At 38.5% G+C, this 20,410-nt stretch overlaps 1 protein-coding gene across 5 annotated transcripts in view; it reads left to right on the top strand.

Annotated features, from left to right (window-relative positions):
• The window catches only part of atp11b (ATPase phospholipid transporting 11B), a 63,009-nt gene extending 44,029 nt beyond the window's left edge, over window positions 1–18,980 (top strand). The window contains exons 29-32 of one of the 5 annotated variants that reach the window (XR_013194699.1): window positions 1,848–1,933; window positions 6,048–6,175; window positions 13,779–13,912; window positions 17,593–18,980. Coding sequence is in view for 4 of the 5 variants with exons in the window: in XM_077202151.1 (XP_077058266.1) it covers window positions 6,048–6,175; window positions 13,779–13,881 (231 nt within the window). In the remaining variant the exon portion in view is untranslated. Of the gene's footprint in view, window positions 1–1,847; window positions 1,934–6,047; window positions 6,176–13,778; window positions 14,131–17,592 lie in introns of those variants that run through there. The other 4 variants (XM_077202151.1, XM_077202170.1, XM_077202166.1 and 1 more) reach the window with 4 other exon arrangements.
• The last annotated feature ends 1,430 nt before the right edge of the window (window positions 18,981–20,410 follow it).

Below are 20,410 nucleotides of genomic sequence, written 5' to 3'. Positions count from 1 at the left end.
TTAATGTAATGAACCTATGGCTTTAAGTGACACTATAAGTTCATAGATTTTAGGATCTAATTCCTAGTTGTTTTCAGGTTACTGTTTTGCATAGGGCTGTGACGGAGTTACACTGGCAGTTGTGTTTCAAACTCAGTTTTAAGTTTAAAGGTTTAACAAAATAAATAATGCAGATGGCAAATATGCAAATATTTGGGCTCGACATTAACGCTTCTTAACGCAAGTGGATTTTTTGAAGAGCCAAGTGAAAGAAAGTTTTATTCGCCCGAACGGACAATTAGCCTGATTAAAACGTCAATAACAAAAAAATAACTAGAATCACCAAACCGTGAGAATGATTCTGATTTTATTACATTTAGTGTAAATGTCATTGGTGGATAACAATATGCATAATGTACTGACGGTAACAAGCTAGCGCTGTTGAGGCTTGCGCAGCCAAATGGAAACAAAAATGCAGTTGTGATTTTTCAGTGTAAATTATTTAACTTTATCATTTAATGAAATTGAAATAAAAAATTCAATTCAGTTTTTATATTTATAACATATGATACAGTTATAAGTTATATGTGACCTGTCATAAGCAACATTACACAATCTAAAGTGCTGTTTTCCTGAATACATCACGATTGAAAATGACACTGATTTCAGACAAAAGTACAATAAGCAAGCAGATATTATTAATGTCACTCACATTTTAGACACATTGGCTGTTTTTGTTCTATTTCAGCAGTGAAAATAGTTCCAAACAAAGATCACAGCAGAAACACAGATCTCAAAGGAACACTTAACCGTGTTTTTATTACTGAATGTTTTGAACAAATCGGGTTGAGTCGAAGATTCAATGACTCCATCATAAACGACTGCCTCATTCCTGAACGAATCAGCCGTTTGAACAAATTGTTCCAATGAATGACTCAATGAAGTGCCAGTTTGGTTTCATGTTTAAAAGTATCATTCTTTCCAACATTTCTTATTTGTATATTAAAAAAATGTTTAAAATAAATCTCAAAAAATGCAGCTTTTTCAGTGTAAATTATTTAATTGTATTTGTAACAGCCCTATATATTACTCTAGTTTAATTTATTGATCACATTTAAGAATTTAAAATGAAAGATGATGAAGCATACATTTAAGGGGGAAAATGCCCCCAGGTAAAGTAAAAAAAAAAAAAAAAGCCCTCAGGGTAAATATCACAAATATGCAGATTTAAATATGTCAAATGATTGGAATATTGCTTCAGAATAAATTATATTTACAACAACAACAACACAAAAAAAAAAAATTAAATACTGCGAGATGCAAGAACCTTTTTTACCCGGACATTCAAATGACCGATTTACTTGTCCGAAGGATGAGCACATGACAAGCTCAATGTCGAGCCCTGTTTGCATTTGTGCCGAATGAGAGGGATGAGACCAAAAAAATTGGATTATGCCATATATATATATGCATGCAAGTTGTTGCCGTTATTTGCGTAGGATAGTGCGAGAGGCGAAAATAAGTTTTACTCGTGTCTCACACTCTGCCTTTTTACAGGGAAATTAAACCGTTCACTTTCTTTCTTCCGTTAACTTTTAATCCTTACATTGACATCCTCCTTCCTCCCTGTGTGAGCCTGTAACTGAAGTATTGCTGCGGTGCGGTTGTGTGGCGTCAGCACATGCTGCCCTGCGGATGACACTCGATCGCCCGAGTGCATTCTCTCTCTCTGCGACGACCACTTGCTTCCTGTTTCCTGTCTTTCTCATTTCTGAATGTGTGTGTGGTGGGTGCATTCTTGTCTTGAGTGTATAACTGCACATGTGACTCTTCCTTCTCTTTACTGACCCTCTGTGTGTGTTCTGTAGATGTACACCAACCGTGTGGCTATAGGTGACGACTTCATCGCACTTCAGCCTCTGTCCAGAGCCAAGAATCAGCTGGGCAAGATTAGGTAGAGTAGGAGAGACACTCTCACACTGCATGCGGCAGGAAAAACTAACAAGCATTCGAAGAGGAGCGTGAAATAAACAGTTCACCCTGCATGCGTAACCCGCTTACCTGCAAGTGCATGTCAGATTGAAAGCAGACGTAAGCTTCCTCGTGCAGCACGGGCTTGAGCTCACTGACCTTTGTACACCAACGTATGAAAAAAGTTATGTTTTCCTGGACTGCATGCTCCCAAAACTATTGTATTTTTACTCTCTACGAATGAGCAGAGAAATGAGCTCCAGTCCAGCTACGGCAAGGCATCATTAAAAAAAATGCTGAATCTGAAATTCCGCAAACATACCAACTTCTGTGTTGTTGGGGTCTAAACTTTTCAATTTTCTCTTTGTTTCAAAACCTAGTGACTTGTCTTTTTATGTCAACTTGCAGGCAGAAACTTCTAAGGCAGCATCATACACTCTTAAGTAGAGATGTGGCTAGTGTGGCTTTTCGTCACAATGCCAAAGAAGAACTATTTTGGGTTCCTTTCAGTCAACAGATCTAAAAAGAAGTTGGTGTGAAGAACATTTTAATAATTTCCATTCCAGGACCCACCAAGAAAAGTATAATCTATCTCAAGATCCCTCTAATGAAAGTAAATACCGGTCCTTCTCAAAAAATTAGCATATTGTGATAAAGTTCATTATTTTCCATAATGTAATTATAAAAATTAAAGTTTCATATATTTTAGATTCATTGCACACCAACTGAAATATTTCAGGTCTTTTATTGTTTTAATACTGATGATTTTGGCATACAGCTCATGAAAACCCAAAATTCCTATCTCAAAAAATTAGCATATCATGAAAAGGGTCTCTAAAAGATTGTGGAGAAGGACCGATTCCAGACCTTGGGGGACCTGCGGAAGCAGTGGACTGAGTCTGGAGTAGAAACATCCAGAGCCACCGTGCACAGGTGTGTGCAGGAAATGGGCTACAGGTGCCGCATTCCCCAGGTCAAGCCGCTTTTGAACCAGAAACAGCGGCAGAAGCGCCTGACCTGGGCTACAGAGAAGCAGCACTGGACTGTTGCTCAGTGGTCCAAAGTACTTTTTTCAGATGAAAGCAAATTTTGCATGTCATTCGGAAATCAAGGTGCCAGAGTCTGGAGGAAGACTGGGGAGAAGTAAATGCCAAAATGCCTGAAGTCCAGTGTCAAGTACCCACAGTCAGTGATGGTCTGGGGTGCCATGTCAGCTGCTGGTGTTAGTGCACTGTGTTTTATCAAGGGCAGGGCCAATGCAGCTAGCTATCAGGAGATTTTGGAGCACTTCATGCTTCCATCTGCTGAAAAACTTTATGGAGATGAAGATTTCATTTCTCAGCACGACCTGGCACCTGCTCACAGTGCCAAAACCACTGGTAAATGGTTTACTGACCATGGTATTACTGTGCTCAATTGGCCTGCCAACTCTCCTGACCTGAACCCCATAGAGAATCTGTGGGATATTGAGAAGAGAAAGTTGAGAGACGCAAGACCCAACACTCTGGATGAGCTTAAGGCGCTATCGAAGCATCCTGGGCCTCCATAACACCTCAGCAGTGCCACAGGCTGATTGCCTCCATGCCACGCCGCATTGAAGCAGTCATTTCTGCAAAAGGATTCCCGACCAAGTATTGACTATTGTGTGCATAACTGAACATAATTATTTGAAGGTTGACCTTTTTTTGTATTAAAAACACTTATTTTATTGGTCGGATGAAATATGCTAATTTTTTGAGATAGGAATTTTGGGTTTTCATGAGCTGTATGCCAAAATCATCAGTATTAAAACAATAAAAGACCTGAAATATTTCAGTTGGTGTGCAATGAATCTAAAATATATGTTTAATTTTTATCATTACATTATGGAAAATAATGAACTTTATCACAATATGCTAATTTTTTGAGAAGGACCTGTATACCAAAATTTATTTGAAATACATAAATATGTGAACGTATTTGTAGTATACATACATATATAAATTATTGCATTTAATATACATACCCTGCAATTATACTATTAGTATACTAAACTGCTATACTGGTAAATTGGAACAACTCATTTTGTGCTTAATGCACTTTAGTTATCTGGAAATAGTGCTGAGTATATTAGATTGTGCTAAAGTGGAGCTATTGCAAGTACACTTTAAATATCTTGCATTTAAGGACTGATATAATACAGTGATCATACACACAGTCCTTATTAATAGTGATGATATAACACATTGTAGAAATGTGCATTGTTCAATAAAGTACTCCAAATAAACTTAAATTGTATATTTATATGTCAGTAAATATATTAATTGATCTGTAGAATGCTTAGTATGAAATAAATGTATTTTGGTATAGATTTTTTTTCCCTAGGGCGACCAAAATATTTGAGATTAGAAAACAATTGGCATTACTATAAACTTAATCTGTTAAATAAACTTAATGTTAAACTCCCCACAGTGTTCAGCGCAGAAAACGCTCTCATGCTCGTCTCACATGTGAAATGCTTTTGACAGACAGTTTCCTTGCGTGTCGGTCGGTAGCCAAATCCACACGAAGGAATGAAAACAACACACTCTTTATAAGTCTCTGAAAGACAACAGCGATGAAACAGCCTTTAAATATTTAAATTGCGGCCTTTGCGATTCGAAAATCACACGAAGCAATATCACGATTTCTGTTTAATTCAAATTTAGCTGCAGCCAAGCGACTGTGCCTGACCCATCTTTTCCCATCTGTGACCCAGTATGAAACTCCTGATCTAAAGAACGCTGTTCCACTAGAGAGCCTTTGTGGAGTGGAAGAGCTCCAAACGTTCTTCATGAATCCAGATTCCATTAAAGAACCTTTTATTTTTAAGAGTTTAACTGAAATGAAAGCTTATAAGAAACTGATCTGGAACCTAGTCCAGAACATAGTCTCCCGTGAAGTGCAGAGGCGAGTCGGCTCAGTTGTTTTCAGTTGAGTGTCCGGTTAGCATGTTGCTATGACAATGGCCCCTTTCACACAGCAATCCCGGGAAATTGCTGTGAAATTACCGGAACGACTTTACCTGTACATTTAAAAAATGTAAAAACAAGCAACAGCGTTCTGGCTTTTTACCGGTAAAAGACCATCACATATCAGCTCCAAAATAGCAGTAAACTTTGTGATGATGTCATTAACCGGAAGTGACCTCTAAAGTTGTTGACAAATCTCTTCATCCGACCCGGACGAGGAGAAGCGCTTTAGTTTCGGTATCACTCCAATTTGAAAGTATTTGTAAACGGTGTAATTTTGTAAATTTTATGAATGGTCCAGAGCCGTTGCTCTTTCAATGGCTTCTGATTGGCCAACATCCCTTCTTACAACATCGCGTTCTCTAAACCTCGTACGTGCAAAATACCGGCAATCTACACTCACACAGCGCATATACCAGTAAGATTACTGGTAATGTTACAACTTCCCTTACTGGTAAATTACCAGAACCAATTTACAGGTATATTTGAAAAGGTCCTGTTCACACATGATCTGTTACCGGTAATCTACCAGTAAAAACTGTATGTGTGAATGGGACTATTGGCACTAAGCATAAAGTTGTGGGCACATTTATCGTTGCAAGCGAGTGAAATTTGCATCAACCGACCAATAGCAGGACTCTTGGTTTGGCAATTTCATTTATGTGGGCGGAAATTCATAAGTAAGGAACAAAGCAAAACTGACGATCCACAATGGATGAGGTACTCATGTCTACTGAACCATTTTTGTACAAACCTGCACTTAAAAATGATCCATAAAAAAGAGGCTGTTGGTAAGCAGTTATTCAGGGCTGGTTTGTTTGCTAGGCAGCGGAATAGCTTTATATGTTTATTTTGACATCATTATTCCCAAATCATTCAGCGTATTAAAACAGTGTTTTCTGTTTGCTTTCTCCGTAAAGTATATGATGCAGCCTTAGAAAGTGACCTTGAAATGCTCTCTGCGTAAGCGGGTCACTAGGTTTCCTAACAGAGCCTTGGACTTCAGAAGTGTTTTCTTGCAGTGGACGTGGGGCGGTTTCATGCTCGTTCACCTTCCTTCTGTTTTCATCCGTTCGGGAGACTTACCGCGTTGTTTTGTCCTTCCAGATGGAAGCGGATAAGGTTTCAGTCAGCTCAGAATATGACTCTGCTGAAATCGGGAGCAGAGGCGAGGACAATCGGCCACTGATCGCTGCTTTTCCTCCGCCTCTGGGTCAGCCCCACCCTTCCCCTAGGTAGAGGTGTGTGTGTGTGTGTGTGTGTGTGTGTGTGTGTGTGTGTGTGTGTGTGTGTGTGTGTGTGTGTGTGTGTGTGTGTGTGTGTGTGTGTGTGTGTGTGTGTGTGTGTGTGTGTGTGTGTGTGTGTGTGTGTGTGTGTGTGTGTGTGTGTGTGCGTGTGTGTACGCACGCATGCACAGGGTCATGGGACACTCGTTCTCCCTGTGATGTAACCAGGAGCGAGGGCTGCTCTGGGTGGCACTTAGCGCTGGCATGAGTTTTAGACTTTTGTCTGTTACATTACCATTCATTCGATGGACTAATCTAATCTCAAGTGCCTTGTGTATTGTATGCATGTCTTTACAATCATCTTCATTTTTTTCAACTCCATCATTGTGACATTGTGTTGTGTTTAATGACATCAGTATTAAAGTAAGTGTTTTCCTCAACTTTATAAGTCATTGAATGAGCTGCTGAATGAACAGTTGCTGACAGCTACGTGTGATTCACTGATGCTATCTTTATTGTTTTAATAGCATGTTTTTGTCGTACTACGGTCATGTATACACTGCAGCTAAATAGGGTTGTCACTTAATTTTGTTAAGTGTACAGTTTTTAGTAATTAACTCCTGAAAAATGGCGGTAGCGACAATTAAACTTTAATTAAATGCATATAGTTTAGCAAAACTAGTTGTCAATGCAGTGTAGGGCTGCGTCTAAGCATTATTTTGATAATCGTTTAAGCTGTCGATTACTACTTCGATTAATCGGAAGAAAATCTGACCAAAAAATATTTAAAAAATCCACACAAAAAAATTAGTGTTGTTGAAACAATGCAAATTGAATGCTATGGAAACAAATGGAGAGAGCACGCATTAAACGGCACACATATCTGTCAAAGCAACTTGCAGGGTAAAATAAAAACTAATAACTAAATGTGTTCATTGAACGCACTTCATATAAAGCTTTCTCATGTTTCGGACAGCTTGGGTTGTGTTTCCTCACAGCAGCTCGTTCGGTTTCCTCCACTGTTTTCCAGATGTGCTTTGTCCATAGAAATGCATCACTCACTCATTTAAAGTCCAGGGACTACAAATGTTTTCATTGATAAATCGATAATCATTAGGGATGCACCGATACCACTTTTTAAGGGTCGAGTACGAGTACCAATATTTTTTTCCTGGTACTCGCCGATACCGATACCGATGCCTGTTGTACTGGGGGGGTTCTCGTTTTATGTGGCAATTTTCTAAGAACAACACAATGAGACTAATGAACAAATCAGCATCTTTATTTTCAACAACTTAAATAAACTTAAAAAAATAAATAATTCTTATTGTGCTTATCACAAATTTTCAAAGCCCAAATTTCACAGTGTCCAATAACCTCCAAAGGGCAAAACCAAGGACATAATGAATGTAATTTTTACCTGCCTGTCACAAAGTTGTCAAAGTGCTAAAGAAATCACAGACAACAAGACAATCAAATTTGTCATAAGGTGCCAAAGAAATCACAGAACAAATGTTTAACATAACACTGAGTAACAATGTAATCACAGCCGAAAGTGTAAAGTGAAATATTAGAGTGTACTATTAAATCTAGCAACACTATAACTGCAGGAAGAGTGCTCATAAGAATTAAGAAATATAAGCTAAGGATATACGTGAGGTATCGGTCTTTGGTATCGGGGTATTTTTACGAGTACGAGTACAAGTACATGAGCTTGGTATCGGGCCCGATACCGATACTGGTATCGGTATCGGTGCATCCCTAATAATCATATTGTTGATTTGTTTTCATTATTGATTTTTTATCGATTCGTTGTTGCAGCTTTAATTAAGTGTCACTTTTTTGGACACCAAAACAATTTATTTTTTGGTTTGCAGTTCAGGAGTGACTCCTGTATTAAGTACAGACACATACACACACACACACACACACACACACACACACACAGAGTAAAAGATTTGGTGAATCACTCACATTGCAAACCCTAGTTTCACATCTGATTTGCAAGTTTTTTGATTTGACCTGATTTGAAAGCAGTTTTCCCAGTTCTGGTAAGTATCGCTCTGCTTGAGACAAGAACTCGAGCATTTGCTACAGCAAGTTTCAGTTTCAGCCACAGGTGTTCATGTGACTCTCTTACCTCTACAGATATTCAACGGGTAAATGTGTTTTTTTTTGTGGTTTTTTTAATGGCTAACACATTTATTTGTAGCTGAGATGAAATGACAGCAGCGCTATTTTTCATCTGGTGGTTATTCATCAAACCCTCCAGCGATTACTGGACCGGTTCTGCTTTTGATTAGAGCTGTACGTTTAACTGACTCGTTATTTACAATTACACTGTTGACGTCACACTGCATTTAATCTTTCAGCTACTTCCTGCTTATATTGATTTTTAGCAGAACTACCAAGGTCCATGTCATAATAGCTAAATCTTTAACCCAGCAAACTCAGGTTAACAAGAAACCTGAAATCAAGCAAACATGGACATTTCTCCCGTGGCTGAATGTGTTGGAGATTACTTGTCTGTCATTATAGCTCATGCTGTTTGTGAGCTAGTAGGTCAGTCATTAAAACAACCTTTCCACTAGAACTGTGTGTGCATGTACACACTCCTCGTTAATGCATTAGTCAACAAACACATATGTCTCAAGACTGATAACTCTGCTGAAGAGGGTCAAGGGGGATTTAATGTTAATTTGCATAGTCAGGTTGCCTGAACGAGATCAGAGTATTGACTTCCTCAGTTCTGGCTGCATTCACTCTTTTTCCTCTTTGGGCAGTTTTTGAGTGCATCTGATTTGAATTCATTCTTGTTGGATTGCTCCGGCTGTAATTTAACAAGCACGTCTTCAATAATTGAGTATTGAATAAAGGAGTTAAGTGGAAGTGTAGTTTCTGTCCAGGCAGAGGCCAAGGATGTCTGTGTTTCTGAAGAGACGGCATCATTTATCACTTTTATAATCTGTTCGATTTTTTTTTGTTAGGTTATTCATTGTCTCATTTCAGACCTCTCATGTATATGTAAAACCATGCACTGCATTTATGATTTGAGTTCAGTGTTTCGAGCAATGCCTCTCATTATTGGGATGTCCAGATGTCCCGTATTCGAGCCTCGGTTTGGGTGTTATTATTTAAACATGATACTTTCTTCAAATAGTGTATAAATTGGTGCATCAAAATTTAAAGGCACACTATGCAGGAATTCTGTTTTTGTCAAACAGCGCCCCCTAGAGTCGCTGTGGAATACTTGCACTGTCGTAAATACCCCCTCCCCCCCCCCCCCCCCACACTGGTACCTGTTCGGTAGGATAGAAGCGTCGGGCATGCAACAAGCACAGATAGACTCGGAAGATATTGACCGGGTAATGTTTCACGATTTCATACAAATATTAGGCTACTGCATACTGCATAGTCTACCGAACTGCTGATGATGCTAAAAGGATAATAATAACTATATTATATGTCAAGTGTTAGACCATTTTATAATAATAATGTAGCCTACCGCGTTTGCTGGCTTATAACGTTTTTACATGATTGCTGCTAAATCCCAAGTAAATAGCCTATAGTCTAGGCCTTCTGTATAATTTAATTTGTGTTTTTTGATTGTAATGTAAACATTACAAAATGCCAGATGACATCAATAAAGTTAAATGTACGTCGCATTATTTCATATCATTCGCCGTTGTGATGTCATTAGACATGATTATTGCAATTTATCATAATAGTTTGCAAATTGTGCTCATTTACACTTTTTACAACCTCTAGGCTTATTTGTGTCATGATAATTATGTGAGATATTGACAACTGTTCTCATGATAATCTCATGATAAATTATTGGACTGGTCTAGTTATCAACAATGGATCAATGAACAGCATCGTAAAAAATGAGTTTACAATTAGGATATTTAACTTACTAGTCCTAGGGCTGTCGCGATAACCGCAATATTGCAGTACCGCGCTACTGACAGGCCAACCGCAGAGGAATGCAAGTAACCGCAGCAAACGCGAACCGCGTTTTCTTTTTTCATAAGGCCACCCTTCGTAGCTCGTACCATGTGTATTGAATGTTAAATAAGTTAATAATGATAACAAGATTGTTTATTATGGTGATTTGTACAGAGGATTCAGACAGTGAATGTGATCGACTGAGCGCGTGCGATTACCTGCGTCTGTCTTTGAAGTCAAGTCATGTATATTCGTGAAAAGGTTGCCGTTTCCAAGGAAAGCGAAATATTTGTCGTAGGCTTTCATCCTTTTAACGTGTAAGGGTATTTACCATGAATGGCGTCAGCGCTGGTCAGCATTACACAGCGCGAGGAACCCGTGGGGGGAAAGCAGCGAGTCACGCATTGAATCAATGCCATTGTCCCCTAAGTGAAGCATTGCTGGCCAGCTGAGCCTTGAAAAGTGAAGCTCAAAGTTAAAAAATAATTAACACCTTGTTTCATTACATCTATCATTTAAGGAATCAGCGTTTTCGTTGAATGAACGGTTTAATGACTCACTCAAAGACAGTCCGTTAGCGTAACAACTTAGCTCTGAGTGACAGTCTTTCAATGTGCAGAGACGCTGTTTAGTTTCGGTTGCATTGTTTACATTGTTTTTGTGTATGCTGACCACATCATAACACGTATTTATATAGTAACAAATAAATATAAATAAATAAATGGCGGTAAAACCGCATAGCGCGCTATTGAGCCACTCAAAATTACTGCAAGGGAAATTCCTTCAAATTCCTTCAACAAGATCGCCAGGTAAGCATTGCGGTTGCATCCAGTGCTGCTATTTACCTCACGCCAACGAGTGAAAGCCTGAGCGAGTGGGACTTGTGTCTGGTCTTACGCGGTCAGATTCTCTTTTCCTTTTCCTAGTCTCTTCCGACCGCGTTTTCTTTACTTTTTCCAACTTCGACACGAGTATCACGTCTGAAATGCGAGCAAGTGCCTTCGTGCTTCATATGTTGTTGTTGATGTGTGTGACGTCGTTGCCGTAAAGCATTTCGTGATTCTCGCGAGATTTTTCGGGGCGCTCCTCTCAAACTTGCATTGCTGGTTTTTCCAGGGGCGTCCCCCCCAAGCTTTACTACCCGGATGATTCGCCCTAATATGAGTTTGTTTACCACCGAAATGACTTTGAAGCTGTTTCATTAAGGTACAATTCTTGCATAGTGTGCCTTTTAAAGCAATAATGGCACAAATGCCAAATATTACATTACACACAACTTAAAGACCTTAGTGACCGTCTCAAGTTTCTCTGACAAAATCTATTGAACAAATATTTTTTCCCTTCAATGAATAAAATATCAATCAACTTCTGACTCAACTGTTATTTTCTCAAATGAAGTTAGTGTATGAAAAATTATCAAACTAATATTTACTCAACGGTTCAATTAAGTTCATCACTACAAACTACAAATCAAAATGTGGCTCCATGTAGCTGAAAATAATGAAATACAAATAATGAAAATAATCCACAAGGATTAAGGTCTGTATATTGTGCTTCTCTAATCACTTTAAACCCAAAGTTTGCTTCAGTTTTACCATAGACTGTATAAAAAGATGGTCGATGTGTCTCCACTTCTTTCCACTAAAGAAAAACTAAGCGAAAATATTCGAGGAATGGCCTTTGAAATCACTGATTAAGTCATTTGGAGTAATTAAGTAATCTGTGCGGTAGTGATCATGAGGTGGAGCCGCGGTATCAAGTTTTGTCTTTACAGTATGCGAATATTGTACATGCTCAACTCAATTTTACAAACCACCCATACTATGTACGCTCAGCTTGTGTATGCGCCTTTATTTTTATTATTATATTATTATTCGGTTTACAAGGTGGAAACACTAGGCTGTTTCTTGTATCACAGTCGAAAAATAAATTAAAAACAACTTAATAGATCAGCACCAACAATAGACGTCCACGTTGACTGGCGCTTTTGTGAAGTGGTTAAGAGAAACTCGCTACTCTAGATTAAAAGAGTTCAACGTACATTTTTATCGCTCATATCTTCTGGAAAAAAATAGTACAGACGCTGGACAAAGATAAAATGTTCTAATGTGCATGTGTCAGACAGTGGCGGCTGCTGGTCTTTCAAAGAGGGCAAGCTCATTTTCGTCCTACATCATAGAAATTGTTCATTTATTTATATAATTATACTGAATGAATGAATGAACAAACGATCTAAAAAAAATTAAACTGAAACAAGGAATGTGGTGTATAAAATGTATGATGAAACTTGCCTAGCAATTTCGCCAAGCAAATACCAATAACTTTGTTGCAGCAGTTTGTCTTTCGACTACACATGCAAAATCCGCGATGGGACTGAGCTCAAACAGCTTCAGCGTCAGTGACTTTTTATTGTACAAAATCGCTGTCAATCAAAAGGAGATGCAGTCTTTCGACAGACCCTCCAATCATCACGCAGAAGCCCAGCGTCCATCCCCGCTAAATCGCAGATTTATCCAATGCACTAGTTTCGAAGAACTGAAAAAAAGAAGGAAATCGGGTCAGCCGATCTGCTATTTGTAGCTGATTCTGAACGAACTCGTCTTCGAGGTGAACGTGTTCTAATGCATTTTTAATCAATAAAATATTAACACAATAGTAAATATTTGACCATTAATTTTTTGACATTATAGGGGAAGCCGAGCTTCCCTTGCCGTCTTAAAGAAATCCCCACTGGTGTCAGGTGCCTATTTATGCAACTTTGAAAGGTTGTGTTCTCCAGTATGCATGTGCTAAGTGTTCACTTCAAAACTGAAGTATACTTTGGGCTTTTCAGGACTTAAATCCACATTTCTATGGGCAAAGCTGTTTAATGCGTACAAGACGACACACCACAAGCAATTACAAAATAAAGAGCGAGGCCCTTTTTAAACACCCTTAAAGGGATCGTTCACCCAAAAACGTAAAGGGTTAGTTAATTCTGGCATCATTTACTCCCCCTTATGTCGTTACAAACCCGTAAGGCTTTTGTTCATCTTCAGAACACAAATTAAGATATTTTTGATGAAATCCAGCAACATCATCGCATCTTTCAAGGCCCAGAAAGGTAGTAAAGACACTAGTAGAACCAGGAAGGGCTGCGCTGCTTACATCAACAGCGTAGGAGAATGACGTGGAAGAGAAGAGATTATTGAACGAAGTCATTATTTTTTTTATTTTTTCGTGCACAAAAAGCATTCTCGTCGCTTCATAACATTTAAGATGGTTTATTCTGTAGTCAAACGGACTATTTCAATATCTTCACTACCTTTCTGGGCCTTGAAAGTGGCAGTGACATTGCTGGATTTCATCAAAAATATCTTAATTTGTGTTCCGAAGATGAACAAACGTCTTACGGGTTTGGAACGACATAAGGGGGAGTAAACGATGGCAGAATTAACTAACCCTTTAAGCCCAATTGTGTGCCCTTTTTGTGAAAGTGCTGTTGTAAAATATAAAACAGATTATACATTTTGATGTGTAAAGAGTCTCCAATATGACAAAATTAAGACATCTAGTCATTGCCCATAATGAACATCACTGAGCAAATGATCCATCCAGAAATGTTTGTTAGAAGTTTTGCTTTTCTGTTTGGTGTTCTGGCTCACCTCTCTTTTTCCTCCTGCAGTTTACTGAGGAGTACCGGGGCATCGGATGCGTGGACTCCGTGTGCTGTTTCTCGGAGGGGCAGAACGCCTGTTCACGGCTGGGCCGGCTGGTGGAGCGCATGACGGGCCGGTGCGACCCCGCACGAGCCTCCAGGTGTGACCTCTCTCTCTCGCGCCTCTGCTGTAAACACATCTCCTACAAGCTGGAGCACGACGAGCCCACGGCCCGGGACCAGTGAGGCCTCGGAGCCCTCAAGCATTCCCTAAAGATTACAGTGTAGCGCTTAAGACGGGTGCTTTCATTTGCCTTTAATGTTACAAAGATTAGCTAGAAGACTCTACAGGTACGTACGAATACAAGGAGACGTGAATCTGCCAACTCATTGTCTTCGTCTTTCACCGTCTTCACCTTCTTTCAAGGTGCGTCCTTCTTTCCTGGTGTTCGTGTGTTTATCTGTCTGTGTTGCAGATTGAAGTTCTCTGCTGAAGATTCACCTTAAATATTGTGCCTCCATACGAGTCCATAATCGCCGAAGTCGTCTCGTCGTATGTCTCGTCATCACGCCCAGTTATTAGCCAGGCAAACGTTTATAGCGCCAGTTTATGCAAGTATATGCTTGTCGAATGTTGGACTATATGATGTCATGAGACGTTGCATCCCTGTTGAAGTGTTTTAATCCGCGTCTTAGTCTTTGCCTTGCGTGTGTTCCTCTCGGCGGAGGGGCTTGTGATGATGGCATGCGACTGTAATGCACTCCTAAGCCTCTCAGCTCTTAGCGTAATCGTCTTGACTGTCTGTCTCCGCACTTTGAGAAGCTACTCCGCAGTTGTGAGATGAGGACACGGAGACCTGGTCTCGCTCCGGCTCCAGTTTAACGGCTTGAACACTGCCATTGAAGCGCAGGGCACTAGAGTCTCTGCTCTGACTGGCCAACGCGAGCCACCGGCTCATTTATTGCAAAGAAACAAGGGACCACATCGCGATTGAGTGAGACACTGGTAACTGTAGTCTTTCGAGAGGATTGCTTTTGTTCGTCTTTTTATTTTTTTTTTACTTTTAACTCAAAGCCTTACGGAAGTCAAATCAGTCTGTGTAACTGCATGAGGGCAGCGTTTCATATTCAAGTATGTTAAGTAATTGATGAACGCCAGAGTATGTGTTCCACCTATACGCTTTACTCTGCTTTATCCGGTGTCCGTTGACCCTATTATTTCCCTCTCCGTCTATGCCGTCTCAAATGAAGCATCTAAACTATTATAAGTTGTTGCATTTATCAATGATCTGTGCTGCTTTTCTTCCAGTGGTTCTCAACTGGTGGGTCCAAAAATGGCTCATATGTTGCTGTTTTAAACTTGTTAAAAGGAAGGACAAACGTTTCCCATATTGTTGGAGCTGATAGCTTTGTGAGCTGCGCTTCATGTAGCACTAAACACGCTTCAGACAATCTGAGTTTGCCGATCTCGTCTCCAGCTTTGCTTCCAGCCAATTCTCTATAATGTCATGTCACATATCTTTTCTTGATTTATGGCTGTGCATCCAATCACACTCTGTTGGTTTGGCACACAATCCTCCGTTACTTGGTAGCAAGAAGCCAACGTGCCCTCAACCTCCTAAACAAACAGTGTTTATTTTACCTTGCGCAGCTTTATACAGTGTTTGGGATACTTTTGTATGCCTTTGGTACACATCACTTGATGTCTACAGCAAAACCAGTTGAGAACCACTGCTTTAGAAAATGAAAGAGATTGTTTGCTATGGTATGAAGCCAGTAAGCCACATGTACCCTGAATATGCATACATTTAATGATATAAATGCAAAACACGCTCTAATTTTGTAACTTTTTACCTCTTCAAGATCTTAAAACGGTTGTCTTTATCTGCAACATATGAAGATGGTACATTTAATTTGCCCTCTACTACTTTCTTACACGTTATCCAAAGATAATCGCATTACTGTAGCTATCAGTGTATTCTTGAACTTATATAGCATGGACCTGTTTATAACATGGCTGATCTTTTGATGAAGACAATGCCCTCTGGTGTTCAAGAGTAGCAGCTCTGGCGTTTGAGGAACATGGCTTTGCAACGGCTCCGATCCTCAAGGGCTGCTTAATTCCACTCTATTTACAAATATTATATACATTTTATAGTAAACCTATATACACATATTTTTCTACAAGTACTAGATTTATGTTATGAATTGGTTTCTACTTATATACTGTAAATTATCTTAGTTTCATATATAGGTACCATACCCAACATATTATGACTAGGAAAAGGTTAATATACTTTCATAAGAATGTAATCTATGTGAATGTCAAGGCTGTGGAAGGATGTTGTGCTTATATTTGTTTATTGTCCATTAACCATGCCCATTAACCCATCTTGCATTAACGTTTCCTTATCCATTTCTCCATGGCTGTGACTCTTGTCTGTTTCTTGCTGATCTTCATGCACTAAGAGTTAACTGGTTAAAGACAGATTTAGAAATATACTCTTGTAATCCAATAATTAATAACTAATTTACACAATGGCAAGACCGTAAACTTAATTATGGAACAACAGGATGCAAATGCAGAGCTAAAGTTAGCCATTCCTCAAATTGAAATTCATTTTAAACCATCATTTGAAATTATTTCTAAGACATAATACAAGAAATTTGGTCATTTTAACTTAACATGATGGATTTCTTTTTTTATTTTAAAGTGAGATAAATCAGTTAAATAATAAGTTAAATCAAGTAATACCAAAAATTAAGGACAGTTAAGGGTTACTTCACCCAAAAAATGAAATTCTGTCATTGATTACTCACCCTCATGTCGTTCAGAACTCAAATGAAGATCTTTTATTTAAACTGGAGAGATTTCTGTCGCACCATTAAAAGTCTATTCACCCAAAACACTGGCGTTTGAGAAAGTCCATGAAACTGTACTTGATCGATGCGCGAGAACAAACCTCATTGGTTCTTGCAGAAACTCAAACTTGCTTCCGTCTACCGTTGCATGTGTTTTATATATGTATGGATCAGTGTTACTTTTACGATGTCTACTTTTTGAAGCACTAAATAGTTAGTGTAATAGACCGAAAGAAATCTCAGGTTTTATTAAAAATATCTTCTTTTGTGTTGCGAAGATGAACGAAGATGTCTTACGGGTTTGGAACGACATGGGAGTAATGGATGACAGAATTTTCATTTTTGATTGAACTCTTTAGGGATTAAAAAAAAAAATATATATATATATATATATATATATATAAAGACTTCTAAATTATGTTTTTTTTGTAATGATTGATGCAGATCTCGATATTTAGATAAAAAGGTGGTCAATATAATGTAGATATATTCATTATACAATTTAATCAGTTGCATTGTAATGTATACTTAAGGGTAACACTTATTTTAAGGTGGCGTAGTTACGCTTTACTACATGTACTTATTATAATAATAAAATATTATGATAGTAAATTATGCATAATTACAGTAACTAACCGTAACTCTATAGTAAGTAAATTTAGTTAATTAATATTACGTCACCTTAAAATAGTGTAACGTACTTGAGCAACGTAAATGAAATAAGACTTTAAAACATTTTAATCATTGATAGAAAGGACAGATGTGTGTATTACTTTTATAACATTGTATAAAAATAGTCTACCGTTTGAGGTGGGGGGGGGGGGGGCTTGATATTAATCTAACTTCTAGTATTCAGGTCCTCGCAGGTTATGAATAATATAGAGCATGTGTGAATTGAGCTCATGAAATGGTAATGTTCTGAACACAGAACCATCCACACTATCCCCCTTACTGTTCGCAATTTCCTTGATACTTCCAGATCTTGGAGCGACTCTGAAACCTTCTTCTCCAATGACCAGAGCATCCTGACGCTCTCGCCCATGGAGGTCTCTCATTGTTAATGCACCAGCCCCAGTCTGGAGCCCGAAGATGCCTAGCCTCGACCCCTTGAGCCCTTGTCCAATCACCAGCCAGACTTTCACTGATGTCTCACTTTAAGAGCTCTGTTAATCAGAGCGTCACGTCATATGTGATCAGCAACAAGGGATACGCAGAAAACCAAAGGATGTGTCTGACTTGAACGTTTCTTTGTTTCCGCTGCTCGTAAACCACGAAACTGTACGGAAAGGGCCACCATCTTTCCTGAGGAAAACAAAGGGGTCTGTTTGAAGCCATAATTCCCTCTTTTAATTGCCTGATTTTCAAGGTATTAAACGTGAGCGCTGTTGCTCACAAACCTGTAGCCTCCTACCCTAAGATGCCTACCTGTACTTAATCTGTACAGATTATCATGATGCATGAATGTTGCGGAGTTCTCAATGGAAACTCGCATATATCATCCTTGAGCTCGGTCACTTTCACCTCCGTCAGTCATGTGCCTGCATATCATCTCTCCTTTCCTCTGTCTTGCACATGCTAAATGTTCATTTCTAACTATTGCCATCAGTTAATTTATCATTGTTGCCGTGTTCATTGTTTTTCTGCTTGTGTTGCTAACCACTTGTCAAAGCTGTTTGATTATTTTCTTGTTTTGTGTGTATGCTTGTGTGTATTTAATCACGTAAGAGGGCATAGTCTGGGTTATTGTACGGCCGGAGCATTGAGACAACCGTTTTAAACTTGCTTAGATCAACTATATTGAAGTTTATGAAATCCGACTGCATGCTACACTTTGGTCGATCTGTCTCAATATCCCTGTAACAGAGGCCTAAAAGTGAACTCAACATAAACACTCCCGTTTTGAGGAGTCTAGTCTTGGGGTTCTCTCTATTTTTGCTGCGAAGACAGAAATCTGGTGCCGTGACCCGGGTGGCAGTTGAAGAATCAGGTTTTATGATGGAGAACGGTTACATTATGAATTGTGGATTACTCTATTTTGGTACTATTTCTCTCTAGTTTTTATTTGTATATCACTTCTCATGTTTCAATTCTTGCGTTAAAATCAAACAGCTGAATTGTTTTGCTATATAATGTGTTTTCATGGATTATATAGCAACGCAGTATATGCCACTTGTTACTCAGAGACATTAGCAATAAGACTCGATCTAGACTGGAAATACCTGATCTAGCTGTGATGTCGATCATCCATGTTGCGGTTTCATCTTTTTTTGTGTAAACATGTTCTTCTAATTGTACTCTCCTCACAGTGAATATGTTTATTGCTGATGTTATGAAAGTTCTATTTACGGAATAAATACATTTATAAAATCTAGTGTTTCATTGTTATTAATCCACATTTCAGTTTTTGCACAATTTCACGATGCAGAAGATATCTTACTATTGATTTGGATTTGCGAAAAGTGATTTTATTTTATAAGATGATGAAGAAATTCAGAACACTTAATTGGCCACTACACTAGACTACACTAAAAATGTAGTCAAAACAGAGATTATTGAAGAGTTTAAAAGAAAATACTATTTCAGTCTTTCTCAATTTCTTCATTTACTTCAATGTGTTTCTTGCTGTAACTTTGTAATTATGTGTTCAAATTGTTTCAAAGTAAATCCTACACCATTTTTTTTCAGTGTAATTGTGAACTCTATTAACAGTGTCAATAGGGAACAAGACTCAAGAGACTTCTCTTTGCTAATCCTTTTTAAGAGTATTTTCAGGTAGCGCTCTGGCAACACCAATGTTTGAAACTACCCTTGTACAGCTGACTTGTACAGCATAAAGTGATCACTGTTTTCTCCATTTACTGCAGGGGTTTGGTTTTGTTGAAATGCAAATACTTGCAAATGTGTTTAATGGGAGATATGACTCGCCAGTCCACAGTCATCCTGTGGTGAACCTGGAAAATCAACAAGCGTTTCAGACGGTGGACATCCAGGAAAATGGGGCCAACAAACCCATCTTTATCTACCAAACAATGACATCATGGTACAAAAGTGACGGCACATTCTCAGAGAGACCAGTCTGAAAAATAAACGTTTCTAGCCTTCATTTTAGAGGAAACTTCCCAACTGCAAAGAAAGTTGAATCTGAAATCTCAAAAGACTGATCTAATTTGTAGTGCTTTCTTAAAATCTTGTAATGAGCAGTAATTTCTGATTAATTTGCTGGTTTAAACCGTTTTAACATTCTTCATCTGATATAGCCTACTTTATAAACACAGTATGACAAAATAGCGACACACTACTGTGGCATAAAATGTATATGAGGGCTACATATTGCCAACTGCCTTATAATATAATACCAAATGTTATACATAAGTCAGAGTTCAGTACATTGTGATGCATCATTTGAAAACCAACAAGAAACAGTATGTTATTTTCAATGACCTATAATTTGTGACTCAACGATCCTGTCAATGATCCTTATCTTGCATACAACAGGAACTGGTTGTCTGAAATCAAAATACATCCCTATATAGTTGGAGAAAGAGTAGAACCAAACGAGTATTATGTCAAAATACATATTATTGGAAAAACAGTAGGTGAAAAGTGCCTGTTCAGATGGCAGGCGAATCTTTTTTTTTTTTTTTTTGCTCCAATTCTCTTTGACTGTCTGGACTATTAATTGCAAAAAATCAAATAAGATTTGTGTGTCCAGACATATCCAACTCTGCATGGGTTGCTTTGGTAATGACGTAGGTGTACACATGTATGTGACGAGGCTTTCAAAACCAATGCAGAAA

This window comes from Siphateles boraxobius, unplaced genomic scaffold (assembly GCF_051911475.1).
Source record: "Siphateles boraxobius isolate OS27281-9 unplaced genomic scaffold, OSU_SipBor_1 118, whole genome shotgun sequence".
Lineage (NCBI taxonomy): Eukaryota > Metazoa > Chordata > Actinopteri > Cypriniformes > Leuciscidae > Siphateles > Siphateles boraxobius.
Note: the sequence above shows the minus strand (reverse complement) of the source record. Positions and strands in the feature narration are given on the sequence as shown.